Source organism: Dreissena polymorpha, chromosome 12, assembly GCF_020536995.1.
Source record: "Dreissena polymorpha isolate Duluth1 chromosome 12, UMN_Dpol_1.0, whole genome shotgun sequence".
Lineage (NCBI taxonomy): Eukaryota > Metazoa > Mollusca > Bivalvia > Myida > Dreissenidae > Dreissena > Dreissena polymorpha.
In genome coordinates, this window is record NC_068366.1 from 17,931,563 (window position 1) to 17,958,362 (window position 26,800).

At 36.7% G+C, this 26,800-nt stretch overlaps 1 protein-coding gene across 4 annotated transcripts in view; it reads left to right on the forward strand.

The window, feature by feature from the left end:
• The window catches only part of LOC127853789 (S-adenosylmethionine decarboxylase proenzyme 1-like), a 75,930-nt gene that overhangs the window by 42,400 nt on the left and 6,730 nt on the right, over positions 1-26,800 (forward strand). For all 4 annotated transcript variants that reach the window (XR_008036747.1, XM_052388561.1, XM_052388560.1 and 1 more), the window contains 6 exons: positions 9,661-9,787; positions 10,552-10,654; positions 17,920-18,017; positions 19,032-19,112; positions 19,791-19,958; positions 26,329-26,409. Coding sequence is in view for 3 of the 4 variants with exons in the window: in XM_052388561.1 (XP_052244521.1) it covers positions 9,661-9,787; positions 10,552-10,654; positions 17,920-18,017; positions 19,032-19,112; positions 19,791-19,958; positions 26,329-26,409 (658 nt within the window). In the remaining variant the exon portion in view is untranslated. The remainder of the gene's footprint in view (positions 1-9,660; positions 9,788-10,551; positions 10,655-17,919; positions 18,018-19,031; positions 19,113-19,790; positions 19,959-26,328; positions 26,410-26,800) is intronic.

Sequence of the window (26,800 nt, forward strand, 5' to 3'; positions counted from 1 at the left end):
CTTGTCCGGGCCATAACTTTGTCATTTGTTGTGAGACTTTAAAATCATTTGGTACATTAGTTCACCATGATTGGACGGTGTGTCATGTGAAAGAATGACGTCGATATCAGCAATGTCAAGGTCACAGTTTGAGTTCAAAGGTAAAAAATGGCCAAAAATGAGCTTGTCCAGACCATAACTATGTAATTCATTGTGAGATTTTAAAACCATTTGGCACATTTGTTCACCATCATTATGAGGATGGTGTGTCATGCGAAAGAATAACATCGATATCTCCAAGTTCAAGGTCACACTTTGAGTTCAAAGGTCAAAAATGGCCATAAATGAGCTTGTCCAGGCCATAACTATGTTTTTCATGGTGATATTTTAAAATCATTTGGCATATTTGTTCACCATCATTGGACGGTGTGTCATGCAAAAGAATAACGTCAATAGCTCCAAGGTCAACTAGGTCATACTTTGAGTTCAAAGGTAAAAAATGGCCATAAATGAGCTTGTCCGGGCCATAACTATGTTGTTCATTGTGAGATTTTAAAATCATTTGTTCACCATCATTGGACGGTGTGTCATGCAAAATAATTACGTCAATATTTGCAATGTCAAGGTCACACTTTGAGTTTAAAAATCAAAAATGGCCATAAAGGATCTTGTGGGGGCCACAACTATGTCATTCATTGCGAGATTTTAAAATTACTTGGTACATTTGTTCGCATTCATTGGACGTTGTGTCGTGCAAAAGAATTCAAGAATTCAAAGTCAAAATGGCCATAAATGATAATGGCATAATTATTCTTAAAAATCGCCAAAAATTAGCTTCTTTTGTTTTGTGAAGACAGCATGCAAAATATTCTGTGTCAATGCAGCATGTGGGGGTATACTTCACGTCTGTGACAAAGCTCTAGTTTCATATGGGTACTACAACTGTTTTTTGCGACTTTAATTTTTAGTTAACAATGCTCAACAAAAAGGAATTATACTGTATCATTTCCATCTGTTTAGTATATTTCATTCATCACATTATCAGTGACATGCCATTCAGGAAACATCTATACATGCACATATTTGCAGAGAACCCATGACTGTGTGGGTGTGGGGTAATTATCCAGTAGTTTATATTGCTCATCGTTCCTCTGGGAAAACAGTTATCCTGCAATGTGACTGTTAAAATCAGCATCCATTTCCTTCATAGTTCCTGAACACACATGCTTCCAACTCTGTCACTTGATCAAACGTTTTACACAGAGTCTGGCCATTTATAAGCTGGCCTCTTATACTTCTTATAAGTATATTTTTTAAGATGCAAATATGTTTAAATTGTCACTGCTTATTTCTTTAATGTCACAAATTACTGGACACTATATTTTAGGATAGTAATGTTTATGTAGGACAACTTGCATTTCATGAACAATATAGGAAATGTAGCGTATGAATGCTCCTAGCTATTGGAAACCATCTGAGCCTTAGTTCATGTTGCCAAACTTTATACACATCTATACATTTCCATTTGTATGGCCACATATAACAGTTTTGCATGAACAAAATGTATAATGAAACTTAACTCAGAAGCATATTTCTGCATTACTTAAATGAATCTTAAGCTTGGTTGAACATCCAGATAAGCGAGTTTTGTTTTAGTTCCGTCATTAAAATTCCTGTGTACAGGATTAATAACCGATAGATAAACTATTAAATTTAAAAACGTCGCCATGCAATGTGCTCTTTTACGTAAATACAAAAAAAGAAAAAAGTCATTCAAATCACTGAATTTGACATTTAATTTGATTAAATTTGGTTCACATGACATATATTTGAAAAGCAACGTCATCATACGACATATATTTGAAAAGCAGCGTCATCATACGACATATATTTGAAAAGCAACGTCATCATACGACATATATTTGAAAAGCAACGTCATCATACGACATATATTTGAAAAGCAGCGTCATCATACGACATATATTTGAAAAGCAACGTCATCATACGACATATATTTGAAAAGCAACGTCATCATACGACATATATTTGAAAAGCAGCGTCATCATACGACATATATTTGAAAAGCAGCGTCATCATACGACATATATTTGAAAAGCAACGTCATCATACGACATATATTTGAAAAGCAACGTCATCATACGACATATATTTGAAAAGCAACGTCATCATACGACATATATTTGAAAAGCAACGTCATCATACGACATATATTTGAAAAGCAGCGTCATCATACGACATATATTTGAAAAGCAACGTCATCATACGACATATATTTGAAAAGCAGCGTCATCATACGACATATATTTGAAAAGCAACGTCATCATACGACATATATTTGAAAAGCAACGTCATCATACGACATATATTTGAAAAGCAACGTCATCATACCAGTACCTAGTAATACATGTACAATGATTGTTGTTTATGCCTGACAAGTCCTTAGAAATTGACTAATGCTATTTGAAAATGAGTATTCCGTAGCTTTAAATATATTATTTTTGACTTGCCCTTTAAATAATTTGGTAAGATCAAGATATCATAATAAGATGTTTCTGAAATAATAATTTTATAGTGTTTAATTTGTGTTTATTGAATAATACTATGGGGGCATGTGATTGCTATGTTTTTGCAAACATTTGAAGCGGTTATTATCGCATAATGCACTCAAAATGATCTTGTCACAAAATTTGACTTACAAAAGTTCTTTGCATTTATAATCTTAAATTTAACAGACAGAGCATTTATAAACTTAAATTAAACAGACAGAGCATTTATAAACTTTAATTAAACAGACAGAGCATTTATTAACTTTAATTAAACAGACAGAGCATTTATAAACTTTATTAAACAGACAGAGCTTTTATAAACTTTAATTAAACAGACAGAGCTTTTACAAACTTAAATTAAAGAGACAGAGCATTTATAAACCTAAATTAAACACACAGAGCATTTATAAACTTAAAATAAACACACAGAGCATTTATAAACTTAAATTAAACACAATGCATGTATAAACTTTAATTAAACACACAAATGAGCTCTCCAAACTGACAGCAATGTAAAACAAATTAAATATTTAAATATTTTGGTTCACATTACATGAACTGGCAGAAGTTATTAAACATTGGATATTGCTTTTAAATATTGATGAAATATCAAACAATGATTCTGCATTTTGAGACAATAATTGATCATGAATAAATTAAAGAAAACCTTATCAAAATTAAATGTTAATTTATTTTATATGTTGTCCCCTATTAGTGAAATCGAATAGGACTCATGGTTTGCGCTCTGTCAGTCAGGCTGTCACACTTTTCTGGATCCTGCGATTACTTCTTCATATTTTTTTCATGAAACTTGAAACATGGACAGATGGCAATATGGACATTATGCATGTTATTTCATTTTGTTCCTACGTCAAGAATTCTTGTTGCTATGGCAACAAATATATAAGAAATATTTTAAAAATCTGAAAATGGTGGAGTTTCACCGGTATGGGACTTTTATTGCTTGGCATTAGTCTTGTTTATATTATTTTATATATTTATTTATTCCTAGACAGACCTATGGTTATTGATTTTTTTAATGATAACCCGCTTATTATTGATTTCTCTTTTCACTAACTTTAACTTTTCTGAGTTTTCATGTTTGATATTTTAAATTGTATAATAATTAAGGCTGCTATCTACCATTATATACAGCCTGTTTAAATGCATACTACATGTACCAACAAAATAATTAATTCCACATAAACAAATTTTCAGAGATAATTTTTTGTTGTCACCATGTTTGATACATTCTTATACATCATTAGCCTATAGCTTTGTTTTACCAAATTGTATACATAGGAGACCCATCATACAGTGGCCTGCCGTTTTGCTCCTTGATAGGTAACTAGCATTATGCCAACTGCAATTATCCCTTTACCATTTAGATACGTATTTTGACGCATTACTAAATTCAAGTTTTCAAGGCTTCATTTCCAACCCTTAGTTATGATGAGCAGCAAACAGCATAAAACCTGAACAGACTGCAAGTTACTCGCAGGCTGTTCTGGTTTTATGCTGGTTGCAAAAGCCATTTTCATTTTGCTTCTTATGGGGGAAAGGGGTATATTTGACCAGCATCATGCCAAAATGGGTCTTATGTCATATGGGGCAAGCATAGCTCCAAATAAGCCTGTGCAAGATGGTCTGTAGCTATTCTGCATAGGCTGGTTTTGAGCTATGCTGGTTGCATATGGCACACGAGTTCAATTGCTCATATTTTTAAGTTGGCCTCATGGAAAACAGGGCGTTATGCATGTGTTTACAGTATCGTCTGCAAAGGATTATATGGCTTGACACTCTATACCTAGACTGGAATATAAATTTATGACTCCATTAAATTGTTGGATATTTGCTCAATATTTGTTTCATAGTGATAGGGCTTGCTTCTAGAAATCTTTATGGAGGTGGAGATATTTACAAAGTATTGAATTGCATAACAATCTTGAGTAAACCTGTCCACGTGTAGTGATTTTAGCTCCACTGGCCAGAGGCCATCAGGGCTGATGTCATGGTCCTGTGTCTGTCGTGCTTGCGTCCGTGCGTTAACTTTTCCTTAAAACATCTTCTTCTCCTAAACTACTGGTCCAATTCTGATGAAATTTCACAGGAATGTTCCTGGGATAAACCTCTTTCAAATTTGTTCAAATTATGCCCCTGGGTACAAATTTGACCCTGCCCCGGGGGTCACAAAAATGAAAATTTGCTTATATAAGGCCTATTTTGTGAAAATTTTCAAAATCTTCTCCTCCATAATCATTGGGCCTAGGGCTATCAAATTTGATATGTAGAGACATCTAAAAGTCCTCTACCAAATTTATTCAAATTATGCCCCTGGGGTAAAATTTGACCCTGCCCTGGGGTCACAAAATTGAACATATGCTTATACATGTATAAGGCCTATTTTGTGAAAACTTTCAAAATCTTCTCGTCCATAACCATTTAGCCTAGGGCTATCAAATTTGGTATGTAGAGACATCTAATAGTCCTCTACCAAATTTCTTCAAATTATGTTCCCGGGGTCAAATTTGACCCTGTCCTTGGGGTCACAAATTTGAACATCATGCTTATATAAGGCCTATTTTTTGAAAACTTTCAAAATCTTCTCGTCCCTAACCATTGGGCCTAGGGCTATCAAATTTCGTATGTAGAGACATCTAATAGTCCTCTACCAAATTTTTTCAAATTATGCTTCCGGGGTCAAATTTGACCCTGCCCCGGGGGTCACAAAATTGAACATATGCTTATATAAGGCCTATTTTGTGAAAACTTTCAAAATCTTCTCGTCCCTAACCATTGGGCCTAGGTCTATCAAATTTGGTATGTAGAGACATCAAATAGTCCTCTACAAAATTTCTTCAAATTATGCCCCTGGGGTCAAATTTGACCCTGCCCCGGGGATAACAAAATTGAACATATGCATATATAAGGCCTATTTTGTGAAAACTTTCAAAATCTTCTTGTCCATAACCATTGGGCCTAGGTCTATCAAATTTGGTATGTAGAGACATCTCATAGTCCTCTACCAAATTTTTTCAAATTATGCCCCTGGGGTCAAATTTGACCCTGCCCAGGGGGTCACAAAATTGAACATATGCTTATATAAGGCCTATTTTGTGAAAACTTTCAAAATCTTCTCGTCCATAACCATTGGGCACTAGGGCTATCAAATTTGGTATGTAGAGACATCTAATAGTCCTCTACCAAATTTCTTCAAATTATGCCCCTGGGGTCAGATTTGACCCTGCCTTGGGGGTCACAAAATTGAACATATGCTTATATAAGGCCTATTTTGTGAAAACTTTCCAAATCTATTCGTCCATAACCATTTGGCCTAGGGCTAATAAATTTGGTATGTAGAGACATCTTATAGTCCTCTACCAAATTTCTTCAAATTATGCCCCTGGGGTCAAATGTGACCCTGCCCGGGGTCACAAAATTGAACATTTGCTTATATAGGGTCTATTTTGTGAAAATTTATCAAATCTTTCTGTGACAACCATTGGGTCTAGGGCTACCAAATTTGGTATGTAATGACATCTTATAGTCCTCTACCAAGTTTTTTCAAATTATGCCCCTGGGGTCAAGTTTGACCCTGCCCCGAGAGTCACAAAATTGAACATATGCTTTTATAATTCCTATTTTGTAAAAACTTTTAAAATATTCTTGTCCATAACTGAATGGCATAGAGCGACCAAATTTGGTATGTAGTGACATGTAATAGTTCTCTTCTTAGTTTGTTCAAATTATGCCCCTGGGGTCAAATTTGAAACTGCCATGGGGGTCACAAATTTGAATATATGCTTATAAAGGTCTTATTTTTAGAAAACTTTCAAAATCTTCTTGTCCATAAACATTGGGGGTAGGGCTACCAAATTTGGTATGTAGTGACATCTTATAGTCCTCTACCAAGTTTGTTCAAATTATGCCCCTGGGGTCAAGTTTGACCCTGCCCCGGGGGTCACAAAATTGAACATATGCTTTTATAAGGCCTATTGTGGGAAAACTTTAAAAAATCTTCTTGTCCATAACTGTATGGCATAGGGCTACTAAATTTGGTATGTAGTGACATGTAATAGTTCTCTTCTTAGTTTGTTTAAATTATGCCCCTGGGATCAAATTTAAAACTGCCCCGGGTCACAAAATTGAATATATATTATAAAGGGCTTATTTTGTGAAAACTTTAAAAACTGCTTTTCCATAACCATTGGTTCTAGGGCTACCAAATTTGGTATGTAGTGACATCTTATAGTTTTCTACCAAGTTTGTTCAAATTATGCCCCTGGGGTCAATTTTTGACCCTACCTTGAGGGTCACAAAATTGAACATACCCTTATATAAGGCCTTTTTTTGTGAAAACTTTAAAAATCTTCTTGTTCATAAACATTGGGCCTAGGGCTACCAAATTCGGTATGTAGTGAAATCTTATACTGTTCTCTACCAAGTTTTTTCAAATTATGCCCCTGGGGTCAAATTTGACCCTGCCCCGGGGGATCACAAAATTGAACATATGCTTATAAAAGGCCTATTTTGTGAAAACTTCAAAAATCTTTCTGTCCATAACCATCAAGCCTAGGGCTATCAAATTTGGTATGTAGTGACATCTTATAGTTCTCTACCAAATTTTTTTCCTGGGGTCAAATTTTAACCTGCCCCGGGGGATCACAAAATTGAACATAATGCTTATATACTGCCTATTTTGTGAAAACTAAAAAAAAAAAAAATTGTCCATAACCATTATGCCTAGGGTTACACAATTTGGTATGTAGTGACATTGTATAGTCCTCCACGTAGTTTGTTCAAATTGTGCCCCAGGAGTCGAATTTGACCCTGCCCTGGGGGCCACAAAATCGATTATATGCTTATATAGCGCCTATTTTGTGAAAACTTAAAAAATTCTCTTGTCCTTAACCATAAGGCATAGGGCTACCAAATTTGGTTTTTAGTGACATCTAACAGTTCTCTACCAAGTTTGTTCAAATTATGCTCCTGGGGTCAAATTTGACCCTGGCCGCGGGGGTCACAAAACTGAACATACGCTAATATATGGGGCCTATTTTGTGAAAACTTTAAAAATCTTCTTGTCCATAACCATTGGGCCTATGGCTATAAAATTTGGTATGTAGTGACATCTAATAAATCTCTACCAAATTTGTTCAAATAATGCCTCTGGGGTCAACTTTGACCCTGCCCTGGGGGGTCACAAAATTGAATAAACGCTTATAAAGCGCCTATTCTGTAAAATCTTTAAAAAATCTTCTTGTTGAAAACCATTCAGACTATGGCTACCAAATTTGGTATACAGTAACATCTTATAGTCCTCTACCAAGTTTGTTCAAATTATGCCCTTTGGGTCAAATTTGACCCTGACCCGCGGGTCACAAAATTGAACATTATATACGCTTATATCTTGCTAATTTTGTGAAAACTTTAAAAATATTTTTGTCCTTAACTCTAGGACCTAGGGCTACCATATTTTGTATGTACATGTAGTGAGATATAGTAGTCCTCTACAAAGTTTGCTCAAATTATGCCCCTGGGGTTAAATTTTACCAAGCACAGGGTGTCACAAAAGTGTACATGTGCAGAATAGGGCCTATATAAGTATTTGCACATGCAGAGAATATTTGAATAGCCTTTTTTCAGCAGTAGAGCGATACAGGGCCATCATGGCCCTCTTGTTTGAATTGTAAACAAAGGCACGATAAACCACAAAATTGGCAAAAATGAAACATTATTAATATGATTATAAAAAACAGTTTACCAATTGATTTAAGTGCATGATAAACAGCATTTTTATGCCCCTGATAGGATGGCATATAGCTGTTGAACTGTCCCTCAGTCTGTCCGTACGAAAACTTTAACATTGGCCATAACTTTTACAATATTGAAGATAGCAACTTGATATTTGGCATGCATGTGTATCTCATAAAGCTGCACATTTTGAGTGGTGAAAGGTCAAGGTCATCCTTAAAGGTCAAAAGTAAAAAAATACATTCCAAGGGAAGTAATAATCTTTAAGAGGGAGATAATTTCTAAACATGCCAAATGATATATTGAAATTTTATTTCAAAGCGACGCAATAGGGGGCATTGTGTTTCTGACAAACACATCTCTTGTTCAATTTATATTATTAAGTGCTACACAATTATATGTCTGTATAATACACTAAATACACCATTACTAAATACTACACAAGTTTGGCATTTTTAGTGGGAAATTTTCGTAAGATTTTTTGGAAAAAAAATGTTACTATTTGCCATCGGAGAACAGCCTGTAAGAGACTGTTATTTTAGGCTAAAAAATCACTTACATGATATAACTTTATATTGATTTTCTCATAAAGTTTGACAAGGGAATAATATAATATTAGGATGAATTGTTTTTAACCAGGTTTTCCGAAGGAAAAAACTGGTTATTAGATTGGCGAATGCGGGCGGGCGGGCTGGCTGGCTGGCTGGCTGGCGGGCGGGCTGGCGGGCGGGCGGAACAAGCTTGTCCGGGCCATAACCTTGTCGTTCATTGTGAGATTTTAAAATCATTTGGCACATTTGTTAACCATCATTAGACGGTGTGTCGTGTGAAAAAATTACGTCAATATCTCCAAGGTCAAGGTCACACTTTGAGTTCAAAGGTAAAAAATAGCCATAAATGAGCTTGTCTGGGCTATAACTATGTCATTCATTATGAGATTTTAAAATCATTTGGCACATTTGTTCACCATGGGATGGTGTGTCGCACGAAAGAATCACGTCAATATCTCCAATGTCAAGGTCGCCACGACTAAAAATAGATTTATTTTAAAACAAACTTACAAAGGGGGTTAATTTTGTTTGTTCATTTCAAAAGTTCAGTTTGAGTTGTCTCCCTTTATCAGATTTTTTTTCACAATGAAAACCTGGTTTTGTGACAATTTTGTCCCTTGTTATCTATTGTATTTAGCAGCTGTAATTCCTTTTTAGGTTTATAAAACAGTGTTTGTTTTTGTTCAAATTCAGGTCTGTTACCATACATGTAGGTGATAAATTATATATTTTTCCCCAAATGGAACCTAAACATTCCTTATTGAAGATTTCAATAAAAAATTGATTGAATGTCTGTGTTTCTATTTCAGTGAGAGCAGCATGTTTATCACTGAGCGTCGGTTCATCTTGAAGACGTGTGGCACCACGACATTGCTGAACGCCATCCAGCCCCTGCTGAAACTAGTCAAGGAAAAGTGTGGCTTTGACACTGTCGCTGTAAGACATTTCCTTACAGTCACAATGCGCTGAAGTTTGTTCCAATCATGTTATGTGTAATTCTTACACAGTTGAATTTTGCACACCTTGTGGGTTCATGTGGACATAAAAACAAAGTCCATTTCCATTATTCAATTAGATTATGCATGAAAATGCAAGAAGTTGTAAATATTGAATATTTGTCTGTTTTAATTTGATTTGTTAATTTTTTTTCTTCATGTCTACTTTATTCTTGCACACTCTGACAGTGTTTAATGGTTCAGACATTTTGCAAAAAAACTATTGAAACAATCTTAAGGCTGGAATGATAGTAGTCTGTTGTTTCGAATTCTGACATGAATGTCCCAGTATGGAACAGTTGCCAAATCATTTTACAAAAATCTATTTGCAATATATAATGTTACCATTTTAGCTTATTGTTGCCTTTTTTGTTCCACTAAGAATATAATATCTTCTGAAAAAATGAAGGTAAATTATATTTTAGTGATATATTTGAGACACATTTTGGGAAAATGCTTAAAGTGTAATCCCAGATTAGCCTGTGCTCCGGCTAATAATGGACAACACTTTCTGCGTACATACTGGATAACTGTTTAGAAGAGACCTCCTTCAAACAAAATAATATTCATTAAAATCGGAAAGTGTTGTCCCTGATTAGCCTGTGAAGACTACATAGGCTAAGCTGGAATGAAACTTGACGCACATGCATTAAGCCCAGTTTCCCAAGAACCAGGCTCATTTTGTTGAAAATTGAAATATTTCAGGACATTTTCTACTCGAGGAAGAATTTCCTGCAGCCTGATAAGCAGCCATACATTCACAGGACCTTTGAAAAGGAGGTGGATATCCTGGACACCATGTTCAAGAGTAGGTCACTTGACACCATGTTCAAAAAGTACCTTGACACCATGTTCAAAAAGTACCTTGACACCATGTTCAAAAAGTACCTTTACACCATTTTCAAAAAGTACCTTGACACCATGTTTTAAAAGTCCCTGGACTATATTTTTAAAAAGTCCCTTGACACCATGTTAAAAAGTAGGTCCCTGGACACCATGTTTAAAAGTAGGTCCCTGGATACCATGTTAAAAGGTCCCTGGACACCATGTTAAAAAGTAGGTCCCTGGACACCATGTTAAAAAGTAGGTCCCTGGACTCCATGTTCAAAAGTAGTTCAATCATGGACATCATGTTGAAAAGTAGGACACCATGTTCTAAAGTAGGTCCCTAGACACAATGTTCAAAAGCAGTTATTTGACACCATGTTCAAATGTATGTCTCTAGAACCGTGTTAAAAAAGATCCCTAGACACCATGTTGAAAAGAAGTTCCTGGACACCATCTTCAAAAGAAAGATAGTTTCTGGACAACATGTTTAAAAGTAGGTCCCTAGACACCATGTTCAAAAGTAGGTCCCTGGACACCATGTTCAAGAGAAGGTCCCTGGACACCATGTTCAAAAGTAAGTCCCTGGACACCTTGTTCAATAGTAGTTCTTGGACATTAAGTTCAAAAGTAGGTCAGCTGTCTTTCCATGTTCAAAAAAAGGTGAGAGTCTTTGTACCACATTCAAAAGAAGGTCAGCTGTCTTACCATGTTAAAAAGTAGGTCCGCTATTTTACCACGTTCAAAAGTCGGCCAGCTGTCTTTGTATCATGTTCACAAGTAGGCTTGCTGTCTTACCATGTTAAAAAGTAGGTCAGCTGTCTTACTGTGATCAAAAGTAGGCTAGCTGTCTTTGTACCATGTTTAAAATTAGGTCAGCTGTCTTTCCATGTTCAAAAGTAGGTCAGCTGTCTTACCATGTTCAAAAGTAGGTCAGTTTTCTGTGTATCATGTTCAAAATTAGGTCAGCTCTCTTACCATGTTAAAAAGTAGGTCAGCTGTCTTACCATGTTCAAAAGTAGGTCAGCTTTCTAAATACCTTGTTCAAAATTAGGTCAGCTGTCCTTCCCATGTTTGAAATAAGGTCAGCTGTTTTACCATGGTCAAAAGTGGGTTAGCTGTTTTACCATGGTCAAAATTAGGTCAGCTGTCTTACCATGTGCAAAAGTAGGTCAGCTGTCTTACCATGTTCAAAAGTAGGTCAGCTTTCTGTGTATCATGTTCAAAATTAGGTCAGCTGTCCTTCCATGTTTGAAATTAAGTCAGCTGTTTTACCATGATCAAAAGTAGGTCAGCTGTCTTACCATGTTAAAGTAGGACAGCATTTTTAAAAGTAGGCCTGTGCCAGTATTCACCTAACAATTATTAGACTAAAGTTTAAGAATAAAGAAAATTATTTTGGAATATTCAAGAATTGCTTTAATTTTGAGTCAAACTTTGCATTAAATGCCTCTGTATACATCATTCTTCACGTAGAACATTCTGTTGAGGACATTATCACCAGTGGTAGCATATATGTATTTAAACAGTGGACGCATTTTGCGTATTTCTCAGTATATTCAATTTCTTCATTATCACGTCTAAGAATGGGTTGGTGAGTACTGGCCTATTTGTCTTGATACTTGGGCCTAGGTCACAATCCAGTAGTAGTGTTTTTTCCAGGTCATTTTAGCGTGGCGAAAAGCCACGCCGCCCTCACGGATAGCCACTCTGCCCTTTTCAAAGGCAAATTTTGCCACGCGCCCTTATCGATAACATCTTTATTGCTTACTTGGTCCGCAAAATCAGCATCCTTGATTGTCTGTGACGCTGCGACTGTGCTTGATTTACTCGAGAGACGTCAACGTCTAATCGACTATATTAATTGAGCAGATTTAATCTATTACAGTGCTCGATTTATAGGTAGGTCTTACTGACTGCTCCAAAGCTGTGAATTAGTCATGCGTGAATAACCCCGTGTCAGTATCAATCGATAATGCCAGAGGCTATGTTATACCAAGCGTACTTTTCGGTCGGCAATGTGTACTCCTCCACGATAAAATCGTTACTTCGGAGACTTTTTATGAAAAACTCAATGTTATTCTCGTGGCAATTGTGCATTCCATGCATTATTCAGTAATATCAAAACATATATTTTTACGCATAATTACATTTAAAAACACAAACAAATTTATTCTTTATCGTTTTCGTCTTTAAAATAATTAGATATAATTATTGAAGTAATTACTGAGACGTATACTAATTTAACAAAATGCGAATCGCGTACACGATTTAACATTGCTATGCGCACCTGTAGCTTACATCATTTGACATTTTAACAACATGGCAGACTATACAAAATTAAATTGTGACTCGGCAAGAATGGCAAATAACGTCATAAACGATCGAATTAACTATGGAGGTTATACATTAAGAAGGAATTAATGAAATGTCTGTGATAATCAACGATGCATAAAAATGTTTTAGATAGCAACAACATTATTTATTTATTTGTAATCTACTCGGTGGATGTATGTCACGGAAACGAGTGTTTGCATATTGTTAGCGATCAATTTACTCGCAATGTTATTTTAAAACTCTGGCAAGATTATTGTTAGAAAATGGGATAAGACAAACATGGTTTCATTTATTTGTTAGTGGATCTGTGTATAATCAGATTCACATGCATATATTGCTTTATTATGTTTGTGGTGCTGTACAGTTTATTGAAACAGCATGGAACTTAAATGTACATTGCAAGGTAAATATATTATTATAAATCATAGTAAGTTAAATACATCAATTACCATTAAATGTGCTTGTTTATATGTTATTTTTTCCACAACTGCTTCTGATGCAATTACATGTTTCCCCGTAATTCAGGTATTCAGGGAACGTTTTTGCCCTTTTTTGCCTAAACTGCGCGCTAAAATGCCCTTTTTGAAAGTAATGCGCCATGCCCCTTTGCCCTCCTGGGAAAAACACTACAGTAGGGTCACTGCAGACCAATCTCCGAATATTGACATTTGTGTGCATGTTAAATTTTGGCAGACTACATCTACGAGTGAGAAACTTGTAGGGATGTCACAATCAAATGCGGCTGAACTTTGTTAGCTACAACTTTCTTTTTTTTATACATATGACATCCAGATATCTCTAGTGTGACATATCCAAATATAGACTTTCAAGAAGTGTTTTATTGAAAACACTTTCAATAATTCAATATTTCATAGTCATTTTATAAGAAAGCAATTTTGTACACATATAATGATCTCAAATAAATCAATAATTCAATTTAATTTAACTCAGTGGTTTCAATACAACACAAGAGCTACTTAGACGTTAACAATTTGTTACCAATTAAGCTCATAACTATGTTCATCTTTAGTCATCTTGATCTCTCAACACTTTTAGTCAAACATATCATACTACATGTGAAAACCATTCTTGGATTGACAATCATTTCAACATGACTGATTGTTCTTGTTGAAACTTCAAGACAACAAATTTATTAACCAGGTTTTCCGAAGGAAAAAACTGGTTATTAGATTGGCGAATGCGGGCGGGCTGGCTGGCTGGCTGGCTGGCGGGCTGGCTGGCAGGCTGGCGGAACCAGCTTGTCCGGGCCATAACTATGTCGTTCATTGTCAGATTTTAAAATCATTTGGCACATTTGTTCACCATCATTGGACGGTGTGTCGCGCGAAATAATTACGTCTATATCTCCAAGGTCAAGGTCACACTTTGAGTTCAAAGGTCAAAAATGGCCATAAATGAGCTTGTCCGAGCCATGACTATGTCGTTCATTGTCAGATTTTAAAATCATTTGGCACATTTGTTCACCATCATTGGACGGTGTGTCGCGCGAAATAATTACGTCGATATCTCCAAGGTCAAGGTCACACTTTGAGTTCAAAGGTAAAAAATAGCCATAAATGAGCTTGTCTGGGCTATAACTATGTCATTCATTATGATATTTTAAAATCATTTGGCACATTTGTTCACCATCATGGGACGGTGTGTTGCACAAAAGAATCACGTCAATATCTCCAATGTCAAGGTCGCCACGACTAAAAATAGATTTATTTTAAAACAAACTTACAAAGGGTGTTAATTTTGTTTGTTCATTTAAAAAGTTCAGTTTGAGTTGTCTCCCTTTATCAGATTTTTTTTCACACTGAAAACCTGGTTTTGTGACAATTTTGTCCCTTGTTTTATATAAAATAAGGAAGGGTATATGTACACTTCGACATATCTGAAAGTTTTCCATAAGCCCGCTTTAGATAACACAGTTAAGTAGTATTTATCATCAGACACATTGAACTTTATGCTAAAATATGGAGTTAATACTGTTTACAGATTATGCATGCAGCTGTTGATGTAATTTATACTCTTGATTTACTGTGTTTACAATATCTGCTTCATATTTCATTCACAATTACAATGACATAATATAACCATAGCATTCATAGTTTACAGCACCATTTATTGCTAAATTACAGTGTTTATAGTGTATAGAGAATTGTGTAGTATAATATATCCATGCTGTCAACTAGCAATTCACATTGAATAATTTTTAGGTATTAACAGTCAATGGTTATTATGCTTTGTAACCACAGAGGAGCAAAATATTTGTTGTGAGTCTTCATATCATAATGCTTTATAGAAAGTATATTTACTTTGCACTGACCTGTTCCTAAATACTGCACTAAATCATGAGTACATTTAGTAAAGAGTTGCATATTTAATAAAGTTATATAAGTTTTTTAGTAAGTTAAAAAGTATGACTTTTGTAAAAAGATACAGAGCTCCATATAAGGTTTTGTGGAATTCTTAAATTACTACCAGATTTTCAAAAAGAATTCTTAACTCTGAAATTTTATTCGTAACGTTACTACTAAGTTTTGGAAAATAATTCTTATTTTTTCTAAATGACCTAAAAATAGATAATAATGGTTATTTTCATGCAAAAAAAAATCAAAATAAACATACTAGCAACTTTATTTATGCGAGTTCAACAGTGTCTTTTCAGTATTATACAATTTTTCAAATACATTCATATGCCCAAACTGTGCTTAGATTGCATGCCTTAGATAAATTTTTACATATTTCACAATTAAAACGGGTCTTCCCCTTCAATCTTTTCAACGATTAGCCACGGGACTTGTCCCTTCCACTCGTTCAATGTTTTTGTTGTGTTAAAGTTTGGACTCGTCCTGTCGCGTTTTTGTTTAGCTTTTCCGACTGTGTCGGCAACTGAACATACAACATCGTATAAGATCTTTTTTATAATGTCTTTCTAAACATTTAACTTCGGCTCACTTTGCGTACAATATGTTAAAAGCTTGTTTTTGGACGCTTTGCAGTTTTTTAAGATGTTCTCTGGGCGCCGCCATTGTTTTTTGACAGAAAGACTGTATACGCCGCTTATATTTGAAAAAATGCGATTTGTTATACAAACCCGATAACCATTCTATATAAGCACCGCAAAGATCTTTAATACGCGAAAAGAACTCAATAAAAATCGATACGAACCGATGTAAAAATAATATTCGTTACTTGATTTTGTTATTCTTAATGGTACAACAAGATTTTAAAAATAAATACGTAACGGACTTGAAAATAATTTGTTATTACCAAAATACGACCCTTATCTGGAGCTCTGAAAGATAGTTGTAAATATGATAGGGAGTGCTCAAGGTGAGTAAATGTGATTTCCCTATGTCCAGCGTTGGTCATGGTGCTTTGTTCTGTGTCTGTGTGCGTCGTCAACGTTTAGCTCGTTACCACTCTACAGGCCACATTAGGACTCAATCATGACTTGGTCAGAGTGTTTATCTGGACAAAATCTAGTATGATTTCAAATCTGGCCTCAAAACAAGGTCACCTGGTCAAATCTTAGAAAAACCTTGTTTCTACTCTAGAGGCCACATTTAGAACTCAATCTTGATAAAACTTGGTAAGAATGTTCATGTAGACAATATTTAGAATTAGTTTGAATCTGGGTCATGTGCTTCTTAAAACTAGGTCACAAGGTCAGGTCATAGAATAACTATGTTACCACTGAGGGAGCCACATTTTAAACTGTGTCTTAACCATTTACCAAGTTGAGATACATACTTTGACGCATTTGTAGTCCCTCAGAAAGTTATATTTAGTTAAAGACCTTTCTATTTAGATTCAAATTTGAAAGGCTTCATTTTTAATCCTTAGATACTGATGAGCAGCAAACAGCATAAAACCTAAACAGACTGAGAGTTACTGGCAGGCTGTTCTGGTTTTATGCTGTTTGTACATAGTCATTTTCACTTCTGCTTCTGAGTGGGAAAAGAATAAATCAAAATAGCTAATTATTGAGTCACTATTCTCCAACAAAAATAATCAGTGTAAAAATCAATACAATTGGGGTTTATGCCAAAAGAAGTAAACGCTTACATAGAAGACAATGTTCTCAATGTTGAAGTTAGTTTGCTGTGGGACAGGGTCAATGAAGCTTGGTTAGAATGTGTATGAAGAATCCAAGGCCTATTCAGAATCTGGGTCACATATGTCCGACAACTACATCACCTGTCATCTGTTAGAAAAACCTTGTTATCACACTAGAAACCACATATATAACTTAATCTTGATAACCTTTGTCGGAATGTGTATGGTTATATTTTCTACACTGTGTTTGAATCTAGCCCTGTTTTCTTGATATGTTAAGAATATAGCTAAATACAAGTAGTATTTAAAACCACACCATATTAACCTTGATCTGAGAAAACTGTTCTTTATGCATAAGCGTTTAGTGCCGGTTTTTTTTTGGCCCGATTTAATAGCCGAAATTCGGCTATGTTCCCAATCCCAAAAAGTATACTTTTTTCCAAAATGTGGCAAAAAATTCCCAATTTCCAAAAAAAAAAAAATAAATGATTTTGTTCTTTTAATTTGAATGTGATTATAAAGAGTTATATCAAATTTAGTATTTCCCTAATCAGTGGACTTTTCGTGTGAAAAAAAAGGCTAATGAATTTATTTTCCTAATTTCATGAAAATGCCGATAAAATTCCCAAATCCAAAGCCATAGGCTATCTTCCCAAAAAGTGGGAAAAACCCTGGTTTAGTGTCATCCCAGATAAGCCTGTGCATAATATAATGAAATTTGTAAAAAGTATAAACATTTGTGAACAAATCCCTAATACATGCACATGAACCGGTACCCTTTTCTAAGTATGAAATCTCAACATCAACTTCTAGTGACCCCATTCGTTATTTTTTTGTACATAGATGGGGCCGCCTACACGCTGGGGCGTATCAACCGTGACTGCTGGTATCTGTACACGCTCGATGAAGTGGGTGTCAGCCAGCCTGATCAGACAGTGGAAGTATCCTTGCAAAACTTGGTGTAGTGTAATATATACATGTTAATGGGCCACAATCTGGAAAAACAGGGCTTCATGCATTTGCGTTAAGTTTTGTCCCAAATTAGCCTGTGGAGTGTGCAACGGCTAATCAGGGACAACTTTTCCGCTTTTCTGTTTTTATATTAGAAGAAAGTCTCTTCTTAGTGAAAATTCAGTTTCGGCGGAAAGTGTTGACCCAGATAAGCCTATGGTGATTGCATAGGCTAAGCTGAGATGACACTTTACGCATATTAATTAAACCCTGACATGTAAAAAAGAACTTGAGTTTGAAATGATAAACAGACCCCTCAAACATTTTAATCCTGAATTAATGTCATGATTTGAAGATTCCAGGTTTACTTGCATCGTCATGATAGTTGTTTGGACCCTACTTGGCAGATTTTGTTTATTGTAACTAAATATTCTTATTCTTACTTATATAATCATCAATGTGGTAGGTGTTCTGGACCCAGATGGTTTAATAGTTAATGACTGGTCAAACATACTATAATAAGCACGGTTAATTTAATTTTTTGAATGCAAATAGATTTAAAAATCATTTTTATTTTTTTTACAGTCCAATATCAGCTCAAAGTGTCTAATAGTTTGAAAGATTTAAGCCCCTTGAGATTAGTTAAAGGCAGTAAATAAAATAATGAAAATTGTACCTTATTCTATGAAAACTGGGCTTAATGCCTGTGCATAAAGTGTCATCTCAGATTATTCTGTGCAGTTTCAGGATTGATACCTTCAGTTTGTATGGAAGTGTTTATTTAAAAACATTCTGTTCTAAACAAAAGTCCATTCTAGGCACAAAGTCTGCACAGGCTAATCTGGGATGACACTTTACGTACATGTATTCAGCCATTTATTAAGCCCAGTTTCCCAGAACAAGGCTCAATTTGTCTTCAAACATTAACTATGTTGAATTCGATGGGTTCTCGAGCAAGGCTCAATCAGTAGTAGCTCCTGTTAATGTCCTTAACCCCTTGCTAGCTGCTCATGTGGGACCTGTGCCCCAACATCATGAACATCTTCACACGGGAAGTGAGCGCTGACGGGCCTGACGCCACCAGGGTGAGTGCAAGAGGACTGTATTGTTGTCATAACAACCAAGAACTGTAGAGTTGCCATGGCAATCAGAAATATCAGCGCATTATTATAGAGTTGTGTGTGTCATGTTGGCAGGAATAAGCCGTAACTTACAGACCAATGCCCAAATGCCTAAACAATTGTATATTCTTTACCAAAATGGCTGTAGTGTATCATAAGCAGTAGGAAAATTTGTGGTAATTTTGCATTCATATTCTGTATTAAAAAGGCGGTGATTTTTTCAGTTTATTTTAAATTTTGCTCTTGAATTAATCTTGATCTGAATTGATTACATATTATAATAATGGCTACTACAAAAACTTGTTATGATGCATGCTGAATACATTGGAACAAATTAACAGTATTTACCTGCTATGGGCATTTCTGAACGATTGCTAAAAATGCTAATAGACAGTTCTTCAAGCAGTTATTTTGTTGTGAATTATGGTAAATGTTCACATTTATAGGTATGTAAAATGCCCATAGCAGGTAAATACTGTTAATTTGTTCCAATGTATTCAGCATGCATCATAACAAGTTTTTGTAGTAGCCATTATTATAATTAGTAATTAAGAAGTATTACATTAAAGAAGTTGAAAGTCAACACAAGTTTTTCACAACCGATACTTCAAAACTTGACTGAAAATAAATAAAAAATTCCAGAAATCTGGAATTGACAAGATCCTCCCAGATGCAAAGATTGATGAGTTCCTGTTTGAGCCATGTGGCTACTCTATGAACGGACTGCTGCCCCACGGCCAGTACTTCACCATCCATGTGACCCCGGAACCCAACTGCTCCTATGTGAGCTTTGAGAGCAACGTGCCCAAGGTAGGTCAAGCCTAACTGCTTCTACGTGAGCTTTGAGAGCAATGTGCCCAAGGTAGGTCAAGCCTAACTGCTCCTACGTGAACTTTGAGACCAATGTGCCCAAGGTAGGTCAAGCCCAACTGCTCCTACGTGAGCTTTGAGAGCAACATGCCCAAGGTAGGTCAAGCCCAACTGCTCTTACGTGAGCTTTGAGAGCAACGTGCCCAAGGTAGGTCAAGCCCAACTGCTCCTACGTGAGCTTTGAGACAACATGCCCAAGGTAGGTCAAGCCCAACTGCTCCTACGTGAGCATTGAGAGCAATGTGCCCAAGGTAAGTCAAGCCCAACTGCTCCTACGTGAGCTTTGAGAGCAACGTGCCCAAGGTAGGTCAAGCCCAACTGCTCCTATGTGAGCTTTGAGAGCAACGTGCCCAAGGTAGGTCAAGCCCAACTGCTCCTACGTGAGCTTTGAGAGCAACTTGCCCAAGGAAGGTTAAGCCAAACTGCTCCTTTGTGAGCTTTGAGAGCAATATGCCCAAGGTAGGTTAAGCCAAACTGCTCCTATGTGAGCTTTGAGAGCAATGTGCCAAGGTAGGTTAAGCCAAAGTGCTCCTACGTGAGCTTTGAGAGCAATGTGCCCAAGGTTGGTTAAGCCTAACTGCTCCTACGTGAGCTTTGAGAGCAACTTGCCCAAGGAAGGTTAAGCCAAACTGCTCATATGTGTGCTTTGAGAGCAACGTGCCCAAGGTAGGTCAAGCCCAACTGCTCCTATGTGAGCTTTGATAGCAACTTGCCCAAGGGAGATTAAGCCAAAGTGCTCCTACTGAGAGCAATGTGCCCAAGGTAGGTCAAGCCCAACTGCTTCTACGTGAGCTTTGAGAGCAACGTGCCAAATGTAGGTCTCTGCCATAACCATGGCACATTGGATATGGTGTCTACTAGTTTTACCCAAGAAAAGGACACAAGAGCATTTAAATAGGTTTAATATTAGGTGTCTATACTGGATTGGCAATCAACAGAACCAGTGCTTGCTTAAACATATGTTTCGGAGTAACTATCATCAAAAGACTCCCTAAATTGCAGAGCTCTATAGAAGATTTAGGACTTGCAAAGTAACAGTTAAGGTTGCTTAATCATATATAGATGAACATGTTGAAAAGCAATCTGAGTAATTTTAATGCCCCGAGAATCTACTGAGAGGCATATATAGAGATTACCCTGTCAGTTGGTTCTTATGTTCGTCCATCTGTACCAGGTAAACCTAACATGAGGCAAGAACATTCCCACATCACCTGACCTCATTTTGACCATTACATTGATCTGCTTTTCAGAAAGCCCAAAGTCATGGTTAAGGTATCATGTAGCATTTCGTCTAAAAATCAATTCTGCATCCAACAAAGCTTTGATACTTACATGGATGCTATCTATGAGCACTATCCGTACATTCACTTCACCCTAACCTCAGTTCAACCCTGACTCTGCCCTTCTTATAGACAAATAAAAGTTTCATATTTTTGGTTTTACCAAAATGATGTGTTTTATGCAGGTAGCATCGACAATGCCTCCTATACTTGCATGGATGATGTATTTAAACACTATCAACACAATAAAATATTGAGCTGACCTCATTTGAACTTCAAAGTTTTGGTATGTCTGTGCATCGATGCAGTCTGGTCAGTTGGTCTGTCTGTGGATTCATTCAGTCTGGTCAGTTGGTCTGTCTGTGGATTCATGCAGTCTGGTCAGTTGGTCTGTCTGTGCATTCATGCAGTCCGATCAGTTGGTCTGTCTGTGCATTCATGCAGTCTGGTCAGTTGGTCTGTCTGTGCATTCATGCAGTCTGGTCAGTTGGTCTGTCTGTGCATTCATGCAGTCTGGTCAGTTGGTCTGTCTGTGCATTCATGCAGTCTGGTCAGTTGGTCTGTCTGTGCATTCATGCAGTCTGGTCAGTTGGTCTGTCTGTGCATTCATGCAGTCTGGTCAGTTGGTCTGTCTGTGCATTCATGCAGTCTGGTCAGTTGGTCTGTCTGTGCATTCATGCTGTCTGGTCAGTTGGTCTGTCTGTGGATTCATGCAGTCTGGTCAGTTGGTCTGTCTGTGCATTCATGCAGTCTGGTCACTTGGTCTGTCTGTGCATTCATGCAGTCTGGTCAGTTGGTCTGTCTGTGAATTCATGCAGTCTGGTCAGTTGGTCTGTCTGTGGATTCATGCAGTCTGGTCAGTTGGTCTGTCTGTGGATTCCTAGTCTGGCCAGTTGGTCTGTCTGTGCATTCATGCAGTCTGGTCAGTTGGTCTGTCTGTGCATTCATGCAGTCTGGTCAGTTGGTCTGTCTGTGCATTCATGCAGTCTGGTCAGTTGGTCTGTCTGTGCATTCATGCAGTCTGGTCAGTTGGTCTGTCTGTGGATTCATGCAGTCTGGCCAGATGGTCTATCTGTGCATTCATGCAGTCTGGTCAGTTGGTCTGTCTGTGCATTCATGCAGTCTGGTCAGTTGGTCTGTCTGTGCATTCATGCAGTCTGGTCAGGAGCTACCTTGTCCGCTTCTAAAAACTTTAAGATCACAAAACCTCTGTGACTTTATTAGGAATATGGCTTGCCATGACTAAATAAAGACTAGAAATGGCGCGGCAGAGGCCGACGCGTATCCCCACGCCGAATGTTTGACCTAGGTGTGCCCCAGGGTTGGTAATGGGGCCATGCATAGCTGAGATTGACCGTATTGTCATAAGAGAAGTTCATCATCAATTAGAAGTGAATTGGTGTAGAAATGAAGAAGTTATAGTAAAAGGCAATTTTGGGTGGGTGTGACATATGTGGGCAGGGCGCCCCAGGGTTGGTAATTGTGCCATGCATAGTTGAGATTGACCGTATTGTCATAAGAGAAGTTCAGTATCAATTTGAAGTAAATCGGTGTAGAAAAGAAGAAATTATAGTAAAAGGCAATTTTGGGCGGGTGTGGTCTATGTGGGCGGGGCCCCAGGGTTGGTAATGGGGCCATGAATAGTTGAGATTGACCGTATTGTCATAAGAGAGGTTCAGTATCAATTTGAAGTGAATCGGTGTAGAAATGAAGAAATTATAGTAAAAGGCCATTTTGGGTGGGTGTGGTCTATGTGGGCGGGGCGCCCCAGGGTTGGTAATGGGGCCATGCATAGTTGAGATTGACTGTATTGTCATAAGAGAAGTTCAATATCAATTTGAAGTGAATCGGTGTAGAAATGAAGAAATTATAGTAAAGGCAATTTTGGGTGGGTGTGGTCTATGTGGGCGGGGCCCCAGGGTTGGTTATGGGGCCATGCATAGTTGAGATTGACCCTAATGTCATAAGAGAAGTTCAGTATCAATTTGAAGTGAATCCGTGTAGAAATGAAACAATTATAGTAAATGGAATTTTTTGGTGGGTGTGGCCTATGTGGGCGGGCGCCCCAGGGTTGGGATTGGGGCCATGCATAGTTGAGATTGACCCTAATGTCATAACAAAAGTTCAGTATCAATTTGAAGTGAATCCGTGTAGAAATGAAAAAAATATAGTAAATGGAAATTTTTGGTGGGTGTGGCCTATGTGGGCGGGGCGCCCCAGGGTTGGGAATGGGGCCATGCATGGTTGAGATTGACCGTATTGTCATAAGAGAGGTCCAGTATCAATTTGAAGTGAATCGGTGTAGAAATAAAGAAGTAAATGTAAAATAACCTAAAAAAATGAGTGATAATTTCTGACGCGGCCCCACCCCAACCGCTATAACTTTTGACCCAGGGGTCAGATCAAAATTCCAAATAGTGCAGGGTCGCACATATGCTCATAGCTACCATGTGTGTAAGTTTCAAGGTTCTAGTGCTTTTAGTGTAGGAGGAGATAGTGGCCAGGACGGACGGCCAGACAGACGGACGGACGGCGGAGATAACCACAATATCCCCACCGTTTTTTCAAAAAGCGTGGGGATAATGATGATGATTGAGACTGTTTGCTTGATAAACCTCTCAATGATGGCATGAAGAAGTGCCTCTTATCTTTTGACTTTGTGTTCAGGTGGAAAAGAGGTTTTGTTTCTGTGAACTGATTTGGTAACATTATTTTGTGTGCCCCAATCATGGACATTTACCTTTTGTCTTTCATAAACATACCTTACAAGATATTACAGCCCTAAACTATGCCCTCAGGCTGTAGACCATTTTCAAAATATTCCTACTGAAGTTATTTAAGAAAATCAATTCAGACATTAATAAGAACAGAAACCAAATCAGTACAGGAAAACGCAACCTGTTGTTAGTTTTTTGCTCCCCTGATCTTTGGTATTGGAGGTAATAGAGTGCTTGTGTGGTTTGTCCATTTGTGACAGGTGAATAAAACTAAATGTTTCAACTTCTATCAATACCTGTTGATGGAATTCTTTGATACTACATAGATTTTGGTAAAGACCTTTTTTTGACTTTAAAATAACAATTTTTGCTTAAACTTTTCGAACTTACATGTACACTGTTGTTTCTGATAACCATTACATATCTGTCCATTACACCCAGCCATGCTTTGACCTTGGGTCTTGCCTACATTGAACTAAAAATAATTTAAATGGGCTACATCCTTTTAAACAAGATTTTAGTGTTTTGTCAATAACGAACACCTTAACTCGGGTAAAATAATAAAATGTTTATATATTGATAATAATAATAACAAGGTATAGGCTAAGTTTTTGTTTGACTCCTGTTATCAGTTTTCCAACTCACTTGAATAGGTTTAAGAAATTGTAAACATATGTTACACAATCATTTGTTCTAGAATTACCCAATATTTAGTACATTCATGTCATATGACATACGTCATTAAGACACCACGTGTTAAAAGATTGCGTTACAAAAAATCCAGATAAGTTACAAAGATATCAGGCAACATTACGCTTGGGACATAGCTTAAATGTTTCTCTATGGTAAGTGTAAATATTTCATTCAGTCATCACATGCATGGATTATCAGATAAGCTTAGCTGAAAGTTCTCATTGGAGGAGACCACATTAATGTACTCATGAGTTGTTATTTAGGTCAAGTTTGGCAATAAAACTCAAAAGGGTTAAGACTATTGTCTTAGTATGTTGTTACAGGCATCAGGCAATGTTACTCCTGGGGCAAAGCATTAATGTTTCTCTTTGGTAAGTGAAAATAATTGATTCCCTCATCATATGCATGGATTATCTGATAAGCTTATCTCAAAGTGCTCATAGAAGCAAAGAAAATTAATGTACTCCTGAGTTGTTATTTAGGTCAATGTCTTGAATTTTAATAAGAAGGGTTTAGTGTATTTTCTCTGTACTTTATAATAGATTCATATTATGAAGAAAACAAATTCTCAATTTCTTGAGACCAAGTCAATTTTTATTTGGCGCATGAAATGAATTATGTGTCCTTTTACCTTTACCTGTTCTTACCTTTTTTGTGATTTCAGATATCTATTATATTCCAATAATTTAAGTTACATTAGGTTTATGGTTTGTTTGTTTTTGTCAACAACCATTATAAAACCACTTATTCCTCAACAAACTGTTATTGTGTTTGTGGTAAATGAATAAGAAATACATATTCTCATTAGGTAAACATTATACTGAATTTAAATGTAACACATTTCTTTAAAAAAGGTCAACAGAAATGGGCGATAATTATTTATTATATCGAAGATGTGTTTTCACTTCAATGGCATCATGTATGTTCCTCCCCTTGGACATTTACTGCATGAAAGTCCTTCCTAAACCATTACCCATATTGGTGTAAATTAAATAAACAAAGTGCTCTTCTGACTTGCTTAAGAGTCAAAAGGGAAAAAATAAGAGTTAATGTAAGTAAAAATCCGAAGATTATTTAGACTTTTTTGATGCGTTGGTTTACAGGTAGAACCCTTTCTTGACGTCTAGCTATTTGTTTATATTTTGAGTAGAGAAGTTTTCCATTAAAATGGGGACCTCCTGCAGATCTCTAGGTGGACACTTTCAAATACACAACAGCATCTTGATAAAAGCTTATGTCAAAAGTCTGATATTGATGCATAGGGTCGCTTACTTGTGTGGTCCTTAAAGAGTCACCAGTGACTATGAAACTTCTCTCTTAATTTTATTTCAGCCTAGTTCTGGGCAAACTGAGCTTTACTCATGTGCATAAAGTGTCGTCCCAGATTAGCCTGTTCAGTCTGCACAGGCTCATCAGGGACAACACTTTTTGTTTTTCTGTTAATGGAATTTTTCATCTATAGGAAGTCTCTTTTAAGTCACCTTAAGTGGAAAGTGTTGGCCCAGGTTACCCTGTGCAGATTGCGCAGGCTAATCTGCGATGACCCTTTGCACATTTGCATTTAACCCAGTTTTCCCAGAACGCAGCTCAATTCTACTCCAGTTTGACCTCCACTTTCAGGAGTCGTACAATGGTCTGATGCTGAAGGTGTTGGAGACATTCAGGCCTGGCAAGGTCCTACTGACCCTCTTTGCTAACAAGGTCAGTGAAAGAATGGAGACCTAAGTAGGCTGTTTGGCTGGAAAACGTCTAGATATGCTTCTACACATAGATAGTTGGCTTAATACATGTAGTTGCTTTAATTTAAGATAACTTGATTCTATTCTTATATTTTTTACGAGCAAAAAGAAGTTACAGTCCCTGCTTTATGAAACTAAAAATGTTGGCCAGCGCATTTCAAAGTTTACCAGTGCAGGGAATTGCTGGTTTGTTGTTTTTGTGATGTGGATTATTATACTATTGATTAAAAGATAATTGTGTTTTTTATTTGTAGAAAGATCAGTGATACCATGTTCTATTCTAACTTTATAATCTCTTTACCATAGTGTGTTGATACTCTTAACCAGTTGTAATTTGTTCTATGTCTATTTAT